General features: G+C 56.5%; 2 protein-coding genes across 3 annotated transcripts; one reads left to right on the top strand and one right to left on the bottom strand.

Annotated features, from left to right (window-relative positions):
- The first annotated feature begins 515 nt into the window (after window positions 1-515).
- Window positions 516-10,786, top strand: PCBP4 (poly(rC) binding protein 4). 2 transcript variants are annotated; one of them, XM_041760881.1, is made up of 13 exons: window positions 516-722; window positions 6,932-7,072; window positions 7,217-7,240; window positions 7,340-7,372; window positions 7,600-7,716; window positions 7,955-8,086; window positions 8,235-8,363; window positions 8,613-8,687; window positions 8,834-8,878; window positions 8,955-9,018; window positions 9,155-9,207; window positions 9,297-9,466; window positions 10,095-10,786. In XM_041760881.1, exons 2-13 carry the CDS (start codon window positions 6,992-6,994, stop codon window positions 10,159-10,161), a joined length of 990 nt encoding a protein of 329 aa, XP_041616815.1. In that variant the 5' UTR covers window positions 516-722; window positions 6,932-6,991; the 3' UTR covers window positions 10,162-10,786. The 2 variants fall into 2 exon arrangements, with proteins under 2 accessions (XP_041616815.1, XP_041616814.1); XM_041760880.1 differs by having other exon boundaries at window positions 519-722; window positions 9,898-10,786.
- Window positions 10,736-18,534, bottom strand: GPR62 (G protein-coupled receptor 62). The gene has a single exon (XM_041760882.1). It carries the CDS (start codon window positions 12,607-12,609, stop codon window positions 11,515-11,517), a length of 1,095 nt encoding a protein of 364 aa, XP_041616816.1. The 5' UTR covers window positions 12,610-18,534; the 3' UTR covers window positions 10,736-11,514.
- Window positions 18,535-18,610: the final 76 nt, after the last annotated feature.

The raw sequence follows: 18,610 nt of genomic DNA, 5'->3' as shown, positions 1-18,610 counted from the left end.
CCGGGACGCACAAGGGCCGGGCCTTGAGGAAGCGGTTGGGTGGCCGAGGGGCGCGGGGCTTGGTGGGCGAGAGCCCCGCGCGGGGACGGGCGGCGCAGAAGCGGAGAGCCGGGAGCCGGCCGGGCGGGGAGTCGAAGCCCGGGCTCCGAGCGATCCGAGCCGGAGCCCGGAGCGCGGGCCTGGCGGCGGGCCCGAGGCCGGGATGGGGGAGCGGGGGGTCGGCGGAGCGCCGGGCGGGCGGCCTGCGGGCAGAGAGCGCTGGGGCTCGGGGCGGGGGCGGCGGCGGGGGGCGCGGCTGCGCGGGCGTCGCGGCGGGAGCCCCCGCCCCCCAGCCCCCTGCGCCGGGACGCGCTGCCGGGGGGGTCGCCCCAGCCCTCCCGGAAGCGGCCGCCGCTCGGGGCGCACCGCGGCGCGCGGGGCGGGGCGGGGCGGGCGGCTGCGGCACTGGGGCGGCTGGGGCGGGCCCGCCGCGCTGTAATCGGATCCGGGGAGGGGGCGGGGAGGGGCCGGGCCGGGCGGGCCGGGGGGTGGGGGGGGCGCGGAGCCGGGCTCCGGGCCGGCCGGGCTCCGCGCCTGTCAAACCCCTCATTGTTCGCAGCTGATGTCACTCGCAGTTGTGAGCGGCCGCCTCTCCCGGGGACAATGTGGGACTGAGCGGCCCAGCCGCGCCGCCGCCGCCGCCGCCGCCGCCGCCGCCGCCGCCGCAGGACAGCCCCAGCGAGGTAGGGCGCGGGCCGGGCGGGGCACCGCGGGCCGCGAAGTTTGGGGGTTCAGCCGGGGGGGCGGGGAGCCCGCGCCGGAGTCTCCAGGCCGGGGTCCCGGTTTGGGAGACCGGGAGACTGCGAGGAACACGCTTCCCTGTCCCACACGGCCCAGGCCTGCACAGGTGGGGGGCGCTGCTCTGCCAGAGGAGCCCCCGCGTCAGGGTCAGGGAGGGCCGTCCTGGACGAGACCCCAGATGTGAGGCCCACATCCCACCTGCTGTTTCTGTGCTTCGGACCTGCGCTTCCCTGGACCTCCTGCCTTGGGTTCTGGTTCTGCTCCATCTCTGTCCCCATCTGCCATCCCCCTGCAGTTCCTGGCTCACCACACACCCCTTCCCATTCTCTGCAGTCCTTGCCTGGGGGGTGGGGGGGTGGGGGCGTGGGGGCAGACAGATCCCCAGACCAGGGGTGTGTGGAGGTGACAGTTGGGGGCTCAGAGTGGTCCCTCATGCTCTGTGGCTCTTCAGCCCCTCGGCTCTGACCTAGCTTCTAGCCAGTCCCCCTGGGGGGGCTGGGGGTGTCTCTGGGTACTCACTTCAGCCTGGTCCTCATGCCTGCCTGGTCAGGAGAGGGAGGTGCCCACCCCCTCACCCCCCTATCCCAGCCCGCCATCTTGAGACCTGTGGCACCCAGTGCTCCGCCCGGCTCCAGCACCCTGGGGAGTGGTCTTCAAGGGGATGCTCCCAGGGCCAGTTGCATTCCCTCCTCCCAGAATGTGGGCTCTTGGTCCCCACCAAGCCCACACTGTTTACCTTCATGCTGGACCAACAGGGCATGTGTCCCTAGGGGCCCTCTTTCTCCTACAAAGAGCTCTTAGACCCCAGGGACTCTTCGGGAGCTTAAACCTTAGTTCCAGCCTTCACTCTTTCCTGAGGTTACCCTCACTGCTTCAGAGCCAGCACCTGGGGCCTTATCTTTTCCCCAACTGAAGGTCCCCTAGTCTCTCTGGGCTCTGGAACCCCCTCAATCTCCAAAGCACCCCCATCCCAGCCCCCACCCCCCAGGCTTCATCAGCATGCAGGCTCAGGCTGCCCAAACACAAGGGGATTGTTCTTCTTGCATGCTCAGGGTGGGGGGCTGGGAGCAGGCGGCCCACACACCCTGGCAGGCCCAGGCCACAGGGAGGCTGGCTTTGCCCCGCCCTGTGTCCCCAGACAGGCTGTGTCCACCCTCCCTACTCTCATCCCTGCCCCCCCTCCAGCCTCCATCACCACTGCCCAGTGGCATTGACCTCTTGAGGAAAGAGCCCTGGGCCGCACAGGTGAACCCCTGGTTCTCCTAGCTCTGCCAGTTGCTTTTCATGTAGCCTTATAAACAAGCTCCTCCCTCTCTGGGCCTCGGGTTCTGACTTTGTGAAACCTATACCACTCCCCAGCTCTTCTTCCAGCCTCCCTTCCACAGGGGGAAACCCATTCTGGGCCTCTAGTAGTCTCAAAGCTCAGCGCAAATCCCCCACCCCAGTGATATGCCTGGGGAGCCCCTAGATCCAAAGAAACAGCAAGAACAGGGGTTAAAGGTGCTGAGGAGTGGAAACTGGGATTTCTGTCCTGGCAGGCCCTGGCTTTCCCCTGTGTCTGGTCTCTCGTGCCCTCGATCTCACCCCATCCTCATTGCTTCTCTGGGACCCTCAGCCCCATCTCCAGTCCCTAATGCCTCCAGGCCCTTCTCCCTATGCACTGAGCCTAGTCCTGGCTCCTGCCCTCCTGGAGGAACTCCTGTCCTCCTGGATAGCAGAAAGATAGGCTTGAAAATGCCCGTGACGGTTCCTTTGAGCTTAGTTGGGGCACAGAGGCCTGAGTGATTATATCTGATTTGGAAGCTTGGGGAGGACTTCACAGAGGAGGTGGCATTTGAGAAGGATTTTGACAGAGAGTGAGGAGGATGGGCATTTGAAGCTGGGATCAGCCCGGACAAAAGCCCAGAGTCCTGGAGGTACTAGGAGTGTTTTGCAGCCTGATGTGTAGGGGGGCAGGGGATGGAGATGAGACAAGAGAAGCTGGCAGAGGCCAGGCCTGTCTGTGGTAATCAAGTTTTATTCCTTGGGTACTGGGGAGCCAAAGATGGCTGTTGAGCAGCAGAACGATCTAGTCCCCAGCCTGGAAAATGAAAGCTAGAGTCTTTTCTTAATTTGGGTGAGTCAGTGAGGGGATGGGTACCGGTGGGTGGGGCTGTACCAAGAAGTTGTATCCTTTCTTTTGGAGCCCAGTCTGGGCCTGGGTCTGCCTCAGTTTCTCTTGGCTGTGAGGACTCTTGTGGGGTTGCCTCATGATGCTCTAAGGAGGCTGTACTATTTCTGGGACCAGCCAACTTGTCAGAGCTTACCTTTGCTGCTTAGCATCGAGTCTACAGGACAGCCTTGTGTCAGGAAACTCATGGACCCCACGCTGTTCCCCTGAAGGCCTCCCCTCCCCCGACTCTCCCAAGGGGTGGTATGAATGGCCATCCTGGGAGGCTGTAAGGCTGAGGATGGGTGCATGGGTCAGAGGATACTAGGGCATTTCTTGCGGAGACCTGGGTAATCAGGAAGGAGGAGCATACCCAGAGAAGGGAACAGGCAAGGGAGTCAGGATCCCTCAGTATGATCTCCCCAAGCCCAGTGTCCACCTCCTGCCACGCCCTGCTCCGTCTGATGTCCTGAGCCATTCCCCAGCATCACTGGGTGTGGCCAGCATGGCTGCTTTTGGATTAGGAGTAGGAGGCTGCTAGGTTGGAGCCTGGTGGTGCTGAGGGGAATGTCAGGGGATGTGAGGTGGGGGATGAACTTGGAGACTGCCCCCCCCACCTTCTCCCTAGCTCAGGTGGGTCTATAAGCCCTGGTTGGTCCAGACACTGGCTAGCAGAGCCAAGGGAATCCCCCAAGGGGCGGGCCAGTCCACTTGAGTTGCCTGGCCCCAGGAGCCCTCCCCTCCCCCGGATTGTTCTTGCTCCAGAACAAAGCCAGGGTGGACACTTGATCCCTGCGTGTGGGGGGGAGCTGGCTAAGCCCCCGGCCCTTTGATTGGGCAGCTGTCATGAGAGAGAGACAGCTGGGGGGGAGGGGCAGGAAGGGGCAGCCGCCATCGCTTACACAGCTGTCACCCCCCCCCCACCCCCTCCAGCCTGAGTGGCAGGAAGCCAGGGACAGAAGGAGTGGGCACTGGATCTGGGGAGGGGGCCTGGGGAGCAGGAGGGAACACCCGAGGTCAGAGGCAGAGGCCTAGTCTGAGCTTGGTATGTTATGCCAGGGAGCCCTGCTGACCAGAGGGGGCTGGGCACCCCCAGAGGTGAGCTGGAGGTCAGTGTGGCATGACGTTTGGCTGCCATGTGGGTGGCCCAGCAGGGACCCAGGGCCCACCAGCAAATAATTCCCTTAGAACCCTGGTGAGGGTAGAAGGGGAGCCAATAAGTAATAGGGTCGCTTATTCTTAGGACCCCCTAGGAGGATAATTTGGGAAACCTGTGTCTGGAACTCCTGTTCTCTCCTAAAAACAGAAAGATCTTGAGGGTGTCTCAGAACAGGAAGGACACAGAGAGACCAGCACCAGAATCCCCCCAGTTCCACACATACACACATAGCACAGGTGGGTAAACTGAGGTCCAGGTTAGGTGAAGGCCTGGCCAAGGTTACCCATGGAATTTGGAACAGTGGGTTCTCCTGCAGACTCAGGTATCTTTTTCAGGGCGGGAACTCTAGTTCTGGCCACATTCTAGCCCTTTTGCCCTTTTTTCCCCTGAGCCTTATGACCCAAAGGTGATGTGGCAATGGTATGGAGACAGTGTCAGGTCTCCCACTGGTTATCACTCCACAGGAGTCCCTGAGTCTCAGAATATTCTGGAGTCTCAGGACTGTGGCTTTCGACAAGTTGTCAGTCCTTTCCAAAACATGACCTGCGTGTACTAGCCAGGCAGGGGTTTCAGGAACTACTAAAGCCAGTTCCCCACCTTTGAAGAACCTCCCTGGGTCTGACAGACCCAGATGGGACAGCCAGAAAGGGAAGGCAGACGGGGCCTATGATAGAGAGCCCCATGCTAGCAGGCAGGACCATGCTGTCACCACTCCCCACCTCTCTATGACCTTGAGCGGGTGATAGACCCTCTGTTGGCATCAGATTCTCTTCTGTTTGGTGACTTCATCTGTTCAGCTAGCCATTACGTTCAGAACACCTTCTCCAGCCTGGCTCTGGCCTGAGCTCTGGGGACACCAGGAGAAGGTGGCAGCCTTGGCTCCTGCTCTAAGGGGCTCCTGGCCGGGGCTGCCCAGGGAGAGACAAGTGCTTCGCTGGAGGAAGTGCACGCAGCTGGGGGAATGTCAGCAAGGACAGCCAGCATGAGGCTGGCCAGGATGCTCACCTCGTACAGTCCCTGTACCCACTGTTGACCTCTGACATCTGGAGAACCTATGGGCAGAAGTCAAGCAGAGGGAGGGGCAGCTGCTGGGAAGACAAGTGATTGAGTTCTTGAGGAGACAGTGTTGTTACCCGATGGTTCAGATGAAGGAAGAGGCTTCACTGCCATAAGTGGTTTGCTCGGGCTTCCTGAGAAAGCTAGGCTGGGAGCTCTCCCGTTCCTACTCCATGCCCAAGCTCTGGCTGGCAAGGGGGTTCCAAAGAGGGGATTGGAGAGTGCTCCACGCCCTTGACCTTCATGTCAGGATAGGGCAGGGGGCTGAGGAAGAAGGTGCCCAATGGTCTCCAGAGTGCTCTAGGCAGACGCATGCATCCTTGGCTCCCACACCCTCCTGGGCAGGAGGAATTTGCAGGGTTGGGGCTTGATTTTGGTTTCGCTTTGGCACCAGTTGGTCTCATTCTGTTTTCCTGCTTGGGTTCAGCTCCCCATCACAGCTGAGACTTGGTGGGAGAGGGCCACTGGAGGAGAGGGATTTCCAAGCAGGATTAAGGTTCAGGATTAGGTTGGGGCATGAAAAGGGGTCGGGTAGGGAGGGCTGGCGGCTGGGCTAATCCCAAAGGCTAATCTCTGGCTCCTCCTTCCTCTGTCAGTTAACGGCCTTGACATTTCCCAGCCCCCAAATCCCTTTTTTACCCATCACCCAGTCCCTGGGGGAAGCATTCTCTCCATTTTATAGGTGAAGCAGTGGAGCCCAGGAGCCCAGTGACTTGTTTCTGGTACAGAGACAGTGTTGCAGGCTGGGAATGTGGCCGCTTCTTACCTCCACAGCACACAGGAGAGCAGCCCTGTGCAGACTGCTGGGCTCCTGGCATCACCCCTTCACCCCACGAGCTGAAGGAACCCTGCTCTCAGAGCTGCCTGCAGAGAACCTCCGCCTTAGTGACCTCTGGAGGTGGGGCTTCCAGCTCCCGTGCCCCCCTCCTCACAGCCTTTGCCACGCAGGGGGAGGCAGGGGCAAGAGGACCCTCCTAGAACCTTGTTATTTTCACTTCTTCCCTCCTTTCAAGGCCTCCTTGTGGCTCCCTGTGGCTGCTCCAGCCTCCGTTCCAGCTGCAACCCCATGCTCTAGTCAGCAGGGCAGGGGTGGGGGGGTGGGGAGGGGCCCCTGGACACAAGTGCTTCTTATTTGAAGTAACATTTCAATCTTAACCATACTTTCAAGGTGCAATCCACAGGGGTCCCCTCTTCCAAGGGGTCACAGAGGAGGCTCCCCCTCTCTGGATTCTCCTAGGCTTCTGGTTAATTCTTTCTTCCACTGTTCCACTATCAGGAAAGGGGAAGATACCCATGGAGACTGGCTGGCTACCACATATGTGCTTAGCTCATCTTAATTCTCCTAACTCTTTGGGGGTAGGACTTGGTAGTCTCTGCTTACATATGGGGAGGCTGAGGCTCAGATGGGTTAAATGAGCTGTCTGGGGTTACACAGCAAGTGAGTTGCACGCAAGGGTAGTGGTCAGTGTGACATTTGAAATGCGGGTCTAGCGACACCTAGGTAGCTCAGTGGTTGAGCGTCTGCCTTTGGCTCAGGTCGTGATCCTGGGATCGAGTCCTGCATCAGGCTCCCTGTGGGGCACCTGCTTCTCCCTCTGCCTGTATCTCTGCTTCTCTCTTTGTGTCTCTCATGCATAAATAAATACAATTTTAAAAATCTGGAGGTCTACTCTGTCTCTCATCCGTGGGAATTTGGTTAGCCTGAGGTCTGAGGTCCCCATGTAAGGGCAGGGGCCCCAAAAGAAACCCAAGCTCCCCTCTAATCCTTCTTCTACTCCCCCCATCAGAGCCGCCAGGCACCGTGGACACACTCCTAGGCTGCTGTGGCCCCAGCCCCGCCTGACAGGATGAGCGGCTCAGATGCGGGGCTGGAGGAGGAGCCAGAGCTCAGCATCACCCTCACACTGCGGATGCTGATGCATGGGAAGGTGAGTGGATGAGGGGCAAGGTAAGGCGTGGCCAGCCAGGACTTGTAGCTCCTGTGTCCTGTCTCTGGTAGAGCCCCTGTCCTCCTGGAGGGGCCAGGCCTGGGGCATTGGTCCCCCATGACTCTATTCTTATCTTGTTTGCAGGAGGTTGGCAGCATAATTGGGAAGGTAGGTGCCCAGTTCTTTTCTGTATGGACCTCAACCCGAGGCCTCAGGCCAGGTAAGGGGCCACAGGCTAAGATCCAGTTCATATTTTTTCTCCCACAGAAAGGAGAGACTGTAAAGCGAATCCGGGAGCAGGTGAGGATGGAGTGTGGGAATGCTGCCTAGGGCCTCTGGTTTGGAGGGGAGGGGAGATCCCTGGCCCACATTTTCCCTGAACCCCACCATCTGGGATGACCAGTGAGTGCCCTTGGAAGGTAGCTGTTTCCAGCCTTGGCTGGGGCCAGGTGAGTGGGCAGGCAGACCGGTTCCTGGCAAGGGAGTGGAGAAGGAGCTCCGCTGCCCGGCCTTGTCTGTACCCGCAGAGCAGTGCCCGGATCACCATCTCTGAGGGCTCCTGCCCCGAGCGCATCACCACCATCACTGGATCTACAGCCGCTGTCTTCCATGCGGTCTCCATGATCGCCTTCAAGCTAGATGAGGTCCGAGGCTGGCTGGGCTGGGAGGCCAGGGGTGGTGCCCCAGGGCAGGGTGGGGGGAATAGGGCTCCAAACCCACACGATGGCAGTAGGTGGCAGGGAAGGCCAGGCCCAGGGCAGGGTTCTTTCATGAGGGAGGATTCGGGGACGGCTGCCCTCCTTCAGCCCTCAGTAGGAAGATGCTCCAGGGGTGGGGGGGCAGCAGGGGCATGCACAGCCAAACCACAGTCTTCCTGCCCAGGACCTTTGTGCCGCTCCTGCAAATGGTGGAAATGTCTCCAGGCCTCCGGTGACCCTGCGCCTTGTCATCCCTGCAAGCCAGTGCGGCTCACTGATTGGGAAGGCTGGCACCAAGATCAAGGAGATTCGAGAGGTGAGGAGAAGGGGATTACCACCTTCAGGGAGTCCTACCCTTCACTTTGGAGAGGGAACCTGGGCTTATTGCTTCCTGTCCCCTGGGGAGCTCTGAGCCTGGGCAGCCCTAGTCTGGATTATGAGTCACTCCTGTTCTCTGCTTGTAGACCACAGGTGCCCAGGTACAGGTGGCAGGAGACCTGCTCCCCAACTCTACAGAGCGTGCTGTCACTGTGTCTGGGGTGCCTGATGCCATCATCCTGTGTGTGCGCCAGATTTGTGCTGTTATTCTGGAGGTGCTGCCCTGGTGCAGGGAGGGGGGGACAGGGGATGGGCCCTGGGCCTGCTGTTAGGCCCCCAAATCCCATGCGTGTGGCACAAGGTGGAGGCAGGGCAGGGCTGCATGGATGGACTGGGAGCTCCAGGATATCGGGATGCATTTACCTGGGGGTCATAGGGAGGGCCTGGAGAACATAGGGACCCTTGGGGAGGTCAGAAGGGCCTAAAGGGGCCTGACAGAGCGTCTTCCCATTTGTGCCTTCTAGTCCCCACCCAAAGGAGCTACTATCCCATATCATCCGAGCCTCTCCTTAGGTACCGTCCTTCTCTCTGCCAACCAGGTGAGATGGAACAGTAGGAGGGGTGGGAAGCATTACTGGGGAAGGGGGAATGAGGTGGGGGAGGGATGGAAGGAGGACTTGGAGCTTGGCAGAGGAGAGGAGTGACTGGCCACAGTAACCCCCATTCACCTGTTTTGTCCCCACAGGGCTTTTCCGTCCAGGGTCAGTATGGGGCTGTGACCCCAGCTGAGGTGAGTGACCATAGCCCCAGGGTCCCCTCCCAGAACCAGGCCTCCTCTGACTTCTGACCCCTCTTCTTTGGCACAGGTCACTAAACTCCAGCAGCTTTCTGGCCACGCAGTCCCCTTTGCCTCACCCAGCATGGTGCCAGGTGAGCAGCCCTGCAGAGGGAGGCAGGAGCGACACCCCTGGGGCCAGGCGGACCCCCTCCTCCTCCCTGCAGAATGTACATGGGGAGGCAGGAAAGGCCCAGAACCATGTCCAATCCCCCTTCTCCTCCTTCCCAGGACTGGATCCTGGCGCACAGACCAGCTCACAGGAGTTCTTGGTTCCCAACGACGTGAGCAGGGGATGGAGTGGTTTGAGGGGGTTGCACAGGGCTCCTGGGGTTTAGGCCTGGCCCAGGGTTGAATTCTACTCTCCCCGCAGCTGATTGGCTGTGTGATCGGGCGCCAGGGCAGCAAGATCAGTGAGATCCGCCAGATGTCAGGGGCACATATCAAGATCGGGAACCAAGCGGAGGGTGCCGGCGAGAGGCACGTGACCATCACTGGTTCCCCTGTCTCCATCGCCCTGGCCCAGTACCTCATCACTGCCTGGTGAGTGTGAGGCGGGGGTGGCCCAGGTCACGGGGCTCACGTGCCTGTGAAAGGTACACTTGGGGTGGGGAGAGCTGATCTCCCTTCCCTGTCTGTCTGGGTGCGTCCCCTGCCTCCCCAAACCCTGCCTTACCCACTCCATGTTACCTCCTCCTCCCCTTCACATCTATCCCTCATGTCCTCCTGTCCCTTTGCCCATCCCTGTCTCTTTCTCGTGGGTTTTGGCCTCCCCGTGTCTCCCCTCACCACGTACCATACCTGTTATCCTTCCTTCTTTTCTGCTGTTCCCAGCCTCCCCGCTATATCCACCCCATGTCATTATATTTGATTCCTCTCTTCCATCTAATCTCCCCCCACCCCCATGTTTTCCCTCACTGCCCCTCTCTTACCCCCGCTGTCCCCTTCATCTCCCCCCATATCCCTCTCTCCAGTCTAGAAACGGCCAAGTCTACCTCTGGGGGGACGCCCGGCTCGGCCCCCACAGACCTGCCTGCCCCCTTCTCGCCGCCCCTGACGGCCCTGCCCACAGCTCCCCCAGGCCTGCTGGGCACACCCTATGCCATCTCCCTCTCCAACTTCATCGGCCTCAAGCCTGTGCCCTTCTTGGCTCTACCACCTGCCTCCCCAGGGCCGCCGCCGGGCTTGGCGGCCTACACTGCCAAGATGGCAGCAGCCAATGGGAGCAAGAAAGCTGAGCGGCAGAAATTCTCCCCCTACTGAGGCCGGCTGAGGCACAGGCGCAGGGGCAGGCAGGACCACCGGTAGGGGGCTGCCTCTGCACCCTACCTGCCCAAGGAGACTCCACCCTGGGGTCCCAAATGCCACTAATGCCCAGACGCATGGATGCACCCCCCACCCAGCCCAGGTCTGTGGGAGTTCCTCCTCTCAGAGTGGGAGCAATTTCTGGCCCAGGGCCCAGGAGCCGCAGCAGCCCCAGGGTAGGGGGCTCCACCCCCTCTAGCTCTATGCTTGGATGCAGGGAGCATCCTTAGTGCCCCCACTGCCGAGGGTCACTCATGCACTCCCCATCCCTTAGGGCTTCCCAGCCTACTGCCCCCCCGTGGGGATCAGGGAGGAGGGCTGGGGGGTGGCTGGGGGCCGTGCTTCTCTCCCCACCTCCCTGCAGATTCCTGCTGCTTCCACCGATACCCTTTTGACTGGAATGGACCTGCTGGGCTTGGCAGAGGGCAACCCAAAGAAGGGACCCTGCTGGGCAGCTGGGGGAGTGGCATGGAGGCAGGGGCCGAATTCTCAGCAGCAGACACTCTGTACAGTTTTTTCAATCCCTGTTTTTGAATAAATATTCTCAGAGACCAGGAAGCTGTGAAACACTGTGGGTGTTGGCAAAACCTCCAGAGAATGAGTGTGGCCAAGGCCCCAGAGGACCCTATCTGTGAATTCGCCAGTCCCCATTGGGGCTTGGCCCCTTCCACATGCCAGTTCTGGGGCTTCAGGGCCCTTTGGGTTCATGTTGTCCAGCCTCCTGCCCCTGGCACCACACTGATGAAGTTGCTTTCTGGGCATTTTAGAAGCTGATAGAGGAGTTCCAGTAGCTTTGTCCAGCCTCTTCTTGGTGCAGTTGTCAGGAAAGTCCTTCTGAGTGTCTCTCCACTGGTTCCTCCTGCTGTGGCTGTTACCTAGACCTTGCCCTGCTTGGTCCATCCCTTTGGCTGTAAGCTCATAGGGCCCTCGTCTTGGTGACCCTGCACACCTCCTCTCTTTCTTTGGCCTGGGGACTATCCATGAGTGTTCAAACCACCTAAGCTGAAGGAGCCCTCAGAGATGGTTCAGGATACAGATGGGAAAACGGGCCTAGGGAAGAGTAGGTCTGTATTCAAGACTATGCAGAATAGGGCCCAAGAACCCAGGATTCCTAGCTCCCAGAAGCCTCTTGATCTCACTAGGCCGCAGGCCCCCTTTCTCCCCATCCCAGAGCCAGAAATCCAGGCAGGGCACCTGCCCGGAACTGTGCAGGAGGCTGGATGGGCTCCTTCTGATAGCACCATCTTTTCTCCAGTCTCAGTTCAGCATGGGAGACCGATGTCCTCTCAGGTGGCCCGTGACATACTCAGGTTCTCCCCTCCTGGCAAATCTGGGGCTTGCTCTGGTGCCTCAGAAGACGGTAGAGCAGGGCTCTCTGAAAGCCCCTGGAGGTGCTGCAGAAGTGCTGGCAAGTGCCAGGCCCGCCGAGTGCAGGCCCTCGGGGGCTGGGGCAGTGCCCGGCGGGCCAGGCGACCCAGTGCCCGGCGCACGGGGCGCTGCAGCAGGCCATACAGGAAGGGGTGCGCCGCGAAGGCCGAGTAGGCCACCCAGGTGACCGGCGCCTCGGCCACTGCAGCCTGCGCAGCGGGCACCAGGCACGCACAGCAGTAAGGTAGCCAGCAAGCTGCAAACTGGCCCACGGCCAGCGCTGGGGCCAGGGCTGCTTTGCCCCCAGGCAGGCGAGGCCGGAGGGGCGGCAGGATGGAGAGGCGGCTGTCCAGAGAGTCGGAGCGCGGCCGCGGGGAGCCCCGCGCGGGCCTGGGGGGCCGCAGGGCTGCGCGGCGCGCCACGAGGAAGATGCCACTGTAGGCGCCGAGCAGCAGGAGGGCGGGCAGCGCGAAGGCCAGCAGCGCCCAGAGCGGCCGGAAGGGCCCGAGGCCGCCGGCCAGGACGGAGCAGCGCGCCGGGGCCGGGGGCGGCGCGGGCGGCGGCCCGAGCAGAGAGAGCGCGCCCAGCAGCCCCGCGGCGGCCCAGACGGCCGTGAGCACCAGGCCGGGCGGAGGCCGCGCGCCCGGCCGCAGCGGGTGCACGATGAGGCGGTAGCGCGCCAGGCCGAGCGCGGCCACCCCGAGCGTGCAGGCGGGCAGCAGCGCCGCCGACAGGAAGCGCGAGGCGCGGCACGGTGCGGGGCCCAGGCGCAGGCGGCCCAGGCCCGGCGGGGGCGCGGCCACCAGGCCGAGCGGCATGATGGAGGCGGCCGCCAGCAGGTCCACGACGCACAGGTGCACCAGGTACAGCGCGTCCCGCAGTCCCGGCGTGCGCAGCACCACCAGCAGCAGCGCGCCGTTGCCCAGCAGGGCCGCTGCCTCCACGACGGCCGCCAGGACCAAGCCCACCGAGCCCACGACTTCCGAGGTGGTCAGCCCTGTGGAGTTGGCCATTCGAGCGCTCAGGCTTCACCTTGTGTGGCACTGCAGAGAGCGAAACGGAGCATCCCCCCCCCCCCTTCCCATCACCTGTCCCTTGCTCCTCCGGCCCCTCGCCTCCGAGGCTGCCCGCGCGCTGGCTCCGTCGCCCAGGCTGCCATCCTCTCAGGGGCTCGGCCGGCCCTGTGCGGAGGTGCAAGGCTGGGACTTCAGCTCTCTCCTCTGCCGGGGCAACTCAGCCTCTGCTGGAGATGGTACTGGCTGACACTCTGATGTTGCCCTTTAGAGACACACAGAGCTGGCAAGGGAGGAGCAGGGCCTGGCACCGGCCCCCTGGGTCCTAGCAGCTGCCAGCTGCCGACTGGAAGTGCTGGGGGTGCCTCTGGAGAAGGGCCCAGAGCACAGGCTGGACTCTAGACTGAGGATATCAGAATGTGGGCTTTGGAGTCAGCCCAGCCTTGCTGGAGTGGGAGTAGGAAGTAGCCCCCTACATGCTCTCTCCTCTCCTCTCCATCAATGGGGGCAAGCAGATCATTCAGCTTTGTCCTGAGGGGAAACTGAGGTACCAGTAAGGCAAGAGCTGGAGCAGAGAGGGCTCTAGGAGGGCTAGTTCTCTCAGAGAGGCTGGGAAAGGTGAGGGAAAAAAAATCATAGGCCTTGGCACATAGTACGCTCTCAACAGGGATTAGCATAGCACAGAATAGGTGCTTCATGATAGTGTGTAGAATTAATGAGAGGAGGCCTTGGGGAAACTGCTGTTTTTGCTTGTTTTATTTTTTAAAAGATTTTATTGATTTATTTGCAAGAGAGCATGTGCGGGCAAGAGCACCAGAGGGGTAGGGGCAGAGAGAGAAGGAGAAGCAGACTCCACAATGAGCAAGGAACCTGGGGCTTCATCCCAGGTATTATGACCTGAGCTGAAGGCAGATCCTTAACTGACTGAGTCACCCAGGTGCCCCACTGTTTTTGTTTCAATTGAAGTACAATTCTCTTTTTTTGGGATGCCTGGGTGGCTCAGGGGTTGAGCGTCTGCCTTTGGCTCAGGGCATGATTCTGGAGTCCCAGGATCGAGTCCCACGTCAGGCTCCCTGCATGGAGCCTGTTTCTCCCTCTGCCTATGTCTCTGCCTCTCTCTTTCTGTGTCTCTCATGAATAAATAAATAAATCTTAAAAAAAAAGAAGTAAAATTGACATATAGTATTATAGATAACTTTAGATGTACAACATAATGATTTGACAATTCTATACAATATAAAATGCTCACTACACTAAGTGTAGTTACCATCTCAACTGCTGTTTTTTTTAATGTCTTGCTGAGTACTTTTTATCTATCTATCATCTATCTATCTATCTATCTATCTATCTATCTATCTATATCTATCTATCTATCATCTATCATCTATCTATTTTTTTTAAAGTGAGTTCTATACCCAGCATGGGACTTGAACTCACAACCCTAAGGATGAGATGCTCTACCTACTAAACCAGCCAGGTTCCCCCAAACTGCTGCTTTTTGTTTGGTTTTGTTTTTACTGTTAGCAAACAAGTCCCCTTCTTCTAGGAGCACCCTGAGTTTTCTTTAGGGAACCACCCTTTCCCAACTCTCAGGGCTTATGGTTTGGATGAGAAAAATCCCACCCTCCGTTTTCCTAGTAAGGCACAAAATCCAGTCCTGGCCAGTCAGTGTATGGCATCCTCCACACCCAAGGTAGTTGGCTCAGAGAAAGTCATATGACTCCAATGGGGCATATGGCCTCAAGTGAAGTCACCCAGTCCCCTGTCAAACCCCTTCTATATCCTGATGGCTTGACTTGTATCTGAAGCTCCTTCCTCTCCTTTGCCTCTCCAACATCTCCCCTAGTACTTTTACTATTGGGCATTTTAAATGTCCTGTGTCCAAAGCAGAACCATGACTCTAGAGCCCTCTCCAATGTGCTCCTCTCAGAGCCTTCTGCAGTTCAATAAACTCCATTTCAGAAGTCATTACTGATGCCTACCTTCCCCCAGACCCCACATCCCACCCATTAATATCTGTGGACCCAGCCACCACCACCTCACACCTGAACCACTTCAGCATCCTCCTAACTGGTCTCCTGACCTCTGCTCCTGCACCTTGTGCTGGTCATTTGCCAGATCCAGTCCCCAGTCTTCCCCAGTGCTCCACCTCCCAGGGAACTGTACTTCCCAGACTCCTTTGCCAGCTGTTTTTTGGGTATATTCGGCTAATAACAGCAGCAGAAGACTGGAAGATGGAGGAGGGAAGAAGCCAAGCTATTTTCCATCTCACACTCAGCCTGGGTCTCTGGGTCACCTCCTCAGGGGACAGCCTCTCTCTCCTAGAGCAGCCCCCTCTGTGGTTGAGTGCCTGCAGGGAGACCTTGGCCTCTGCGCAGTGGAATACCATTTCATTCCATTATCCCTCCAGCCTAAGAGTGGTAGCAACTTTCTACTGTTGCTGATCCTTGGATGGCCTCCCTATCCCCTTTGGTAGTTCAGTTCCTTGTCTCTATCATATTCTCCTTGTCTGGAATCCCTAGGGTGATTTCAGCTGTGCTGACTGGATTTTTAAGAATCTATTTAAATTCAATTAATTAACATATAGGGCATTATTAGTTTCAGAGGTAGAGTTCAGTGATTCATCACTTGAATATAACACCCAGTGCTCATTACATCTTGTGCCCTCCTTAGTGCCCGTCATCGAGTTATCCCCCCCCACCTCCTGCTGACTGGATCTTGATTGTCACAGCCTCCAGTCCACTCTATACAACGACTGAAGTGGATCCTTCTAAAATTCGATCATGTCATGACCCTGCTGTCATCCCTTTAAGAGCTTCCCACGATCAGGTTAGACTCTCACCTCCTTGGTGCCCAGGTGGCCTTATCTCCACCTCTCTGAGGTCACACTCTTTGCTAACCATACTTCCAGCCATAGCAGTCATCTTGCTGGTCCTGCACTATGTCAAACCGGTTTCCATTTCAGGATCTTCACATGTGCTGTTGTCTCTGACAGAACACACTTCTCTCAGATCTGTCCAGAACTTGGTCCCTCCCTCACCTAATTCAAGGTGCTGTTTGAGAGATGCCTTTGGTGACCATCTTTCCAAAAATCCCCCCCACCTTCCCATCACTAATTCTTTACCCTGCCTTATTTTTATTCTTGACACTTTTCCTACTTGAGAAATTTCATATCTCTGCACTTGCTTGTTTAGAGCCTGTTGTATTAGCCTATAAGTTCTAGGGGAGCAGGGATTCTGTCTTTGTGCCCCTAGAACCCACCCCAGGCACATGATCAGCACTGTACAGAGCTAGATGATAGAGCCATCAGGGCCTGAGCCTCCAAATTTGACTCATTTCCTGCTGGAATTTGAGGGGCCTGGTCCAATTCTCTGTTATTCAGATGAGAAAACTGGTGCCCAGAGAGGTGAGGAATGTGTCCCAGATCACACAGCTGAGTTGTACCTGGAACCCAGGTCACTGGCTTCCTGGGCTCTGTCTATACAGGCACCACTTCCTGTGCTTGGCCACAACCTAAACATGGGCCTTTGCCTCTAGGAGGTAAAGCTGGATTTTTGAGGTTTTGGTTCGGAATAAGGGGAAGTCCAATGCCTTCCTTTTACCTCTTCTCCCTGCCCAGCTGGGCCTGTGGGCCTGGGGCAGTGCCTAAACCACCTGGGTCTGAGAGGGGTCAGCAGGGGTCAAGTGAGAATGGCAAATGGGAAAAGTAGACTGGGTAGATGATAGGGAGGGATGGAGGTGATAGTGGGTTGGAGAGGGCATGCTCGCTCCAAAGTAGTCCAACTAAATTAAAAATGGAGGGATAATGAAACACTTTGTATTTATATTTTTGTGGGTTTTTTTGGTTGTTGTTTTGTTTTGTTTTGTTTTAATTTGCACAAAGAAACGCAGGCAGGATAAACCAGAAACTACAGCAAGTGGGTGGGAATGGAGTGAAAGGCTAGAGAAGAATGTTCTTCTGAGCACACATTTTTGTCCAAAAGATTAGACTTTTTGAAACTATGTTAATGTTCTATGTATTGAAAAAATCAATCAATGAAGATAAGGAAAAACCCCTAAAAGTTAATTACGAACAGAAACAAATGAACCTACCTATACTTCAAATGTATAACAATACTGGAGAGAAATAAACAGCTCATCTAAGTAATATTTGAACCTGTGCTCAAACTGCTACTTTGACCACTGACCCTTAGCCTAAAAGTTAAGTCTTGAAGGAGATTCAGTACATCTTGAGCTCAACTTACAAAGTTTGTTTTTCACAATGGTATGAGTGTAGCAATTCTAAAACTTCTTTTTGTATGGGATTAGGCAATAAGTAAATATATTAAGGTTGATGGAAACCAAGATTATTACTGTTAGAGAAAGGAGGCATTTTATTTTTATTTTTTGAAAAGATTTTATTTATTCATGAGAGACACACACAGAGAGAGGCAGTTAGACATAGACAGAGGGAGAAGCAGGCTCTCCGCAGGGAGCCCAATGCAGGACTCGATCCCAGGACCCTGGGATCATGCCCTGAGCCTAAGGCAGAAGCTCAACCACTGAGTCACCCAGGCGTCCTAGAAAGGAGGCATTTTAAATATACATTTGGGGATGAATGGAAGAACCCTGTGGTGTTGGATTGGAATTGGAGAAATAGATATGGGTAGATGTATTCACATATATGTATTTCCTGGCTATTTTTACTATGAGGATTTAAAAGCAATGACACCCCAGAACCAAGAAGCATACCTACTACCCAAATCTTGGATGTTTCATACCATTTCCTGCTCTAGAGAACCAGAGCTCCTTGGAGAAATGGCTGGTTTGCGTGAGATGAGCCTGGAACATCTTGAGATGCCAGAAAGTAAGGAAGTGCTCAAAAAATGATGTAGATCTGGAAGTCAGCTTGAAAGACTTTTTGCTCGCAAAATCTGGGACATTTTGAAGATCAACATTAATGGATTAGAACCCATTGCATAAGAATCCACAAGTCCATAAGGATAATAAAGAAAGACCAGTAATTAATAAATACAAGAGAAATGATGGAATTAGGTAACTGTTGTTTGCAACTATCTTAGCAAAAATTGATCTAAGTCGTCGATTTTGGGTAAAAATCTTCAATGCATATTAAAGCTAGTGGTGAAAGTCCAGGATGGATGTGAAAATATTTTCCCATGGAAATACCTCAAAATATTTTCCCATTTATTACTGATTAATTATACCTCACAATATTTTCCCATGGATTACTGATTAATTACAAACAGGAGAAATGGTGACTTCCCAATGGAGACACCTGGTGGACACCCTCTTAAGAGATCAAAATTAACGTCACCAGAATGGGACATGTCCCTGTGGCTATAATGCACTGAGAACACACCATGTAGGTCACATTCCTGCCCCAGCTGCAATGCCTGAAGCTGATCATAACAAAACATTAGACAAATCCAAATCTCGAGATACTCTGTAAAACAACTGGCCTGTCTCCTTCATCATCAAGAATGTCAAAGTTATGAAGGGAGAAGAAGGGCTGAGGAATGGTTTCAGGCTGAAGGAGACACATGAGGCATGACAACTAAATGCAATGTGTGATCCTGGACCAGTCCCAGACCTGCTCTCTAGCACCTGCACCCCATTTGGGGACAGAGTTACCTGAGAGGGGGGGACTGGTGTTCCCATCATGATTGTAGAGCAGTACCCCTTGGGTAAATGCTGAACTTATTAATAATATTCACATATGATACACGTGGATGTTTGGGCCGAGACATGAGGAATGCTTGATTTGCCCAGTTGTGTCTGGGCTAAAATGCAGAATCACCAGGTGGGTCCCCAAATGCCCAACAGTTCTGAATTGGTGAGAGTCTCCTTTGAAAGCTCAAGGATCAGGAGGCCCATTGTTGCAGACACGGATGTAGATTGGTGTGTGTGTGTGTGTGTGTGTGTGTGTGTGTGTGTGTGTCCCACATCAACCTTGTGAGTGCTCACTCCCTAGTGTGGGGTTAGGGCTGCTGTGTGGTGTGGT

Source organism: Vulpes lagopus, chromosome 7, assembly GCF_018345385.1.
Source record: "Vulpes lagopus strain Blue_001 chromosome 7, ASM1834538v1, whole genome shotgun sequence".
Lineage (NCBI taxonomy): Eukaryota > Metazoa > Chordata > Mammalia > Carnivora > Canidae > Vulpes > Vulpes lagopus.
This window is presented reverse-complemented; position numbering and strand designations above follow the sequence as displayed.

Bases quoted from the DNA above. Each gene is read 5' to 3' on its own strand.
- GPR62 (XM_041760882.1), bottom strand. From the start codon at position 12,609: ATGGCCAACTCCACAGGGCTGACCACCTCGGAAGTCGTGGGCTCGGTG.
- PCBP4 (XM_041760880.1), top strand. From the start codon at position 6,992: ATGAGCGGCTCAGATGCGGGGCTGGAGGAGGAGCCAGAGCTCAGCATC. The intron at 7,717-7,954 runs GTCCGAGGCTGG...CTTCCTGCCCAG, and splicing joins TCGCCTTCAAGCTAGATGAG to GACCTTTGTGCCGCTCCTGC. The intron at 8,087-8,234 runs GTGAGGAGAAGG...CTCTGCTTGTAG, and splicing joins AGATCAAGGAGATTCGAGAG to ACCACAGGTGCCCAGGTACA.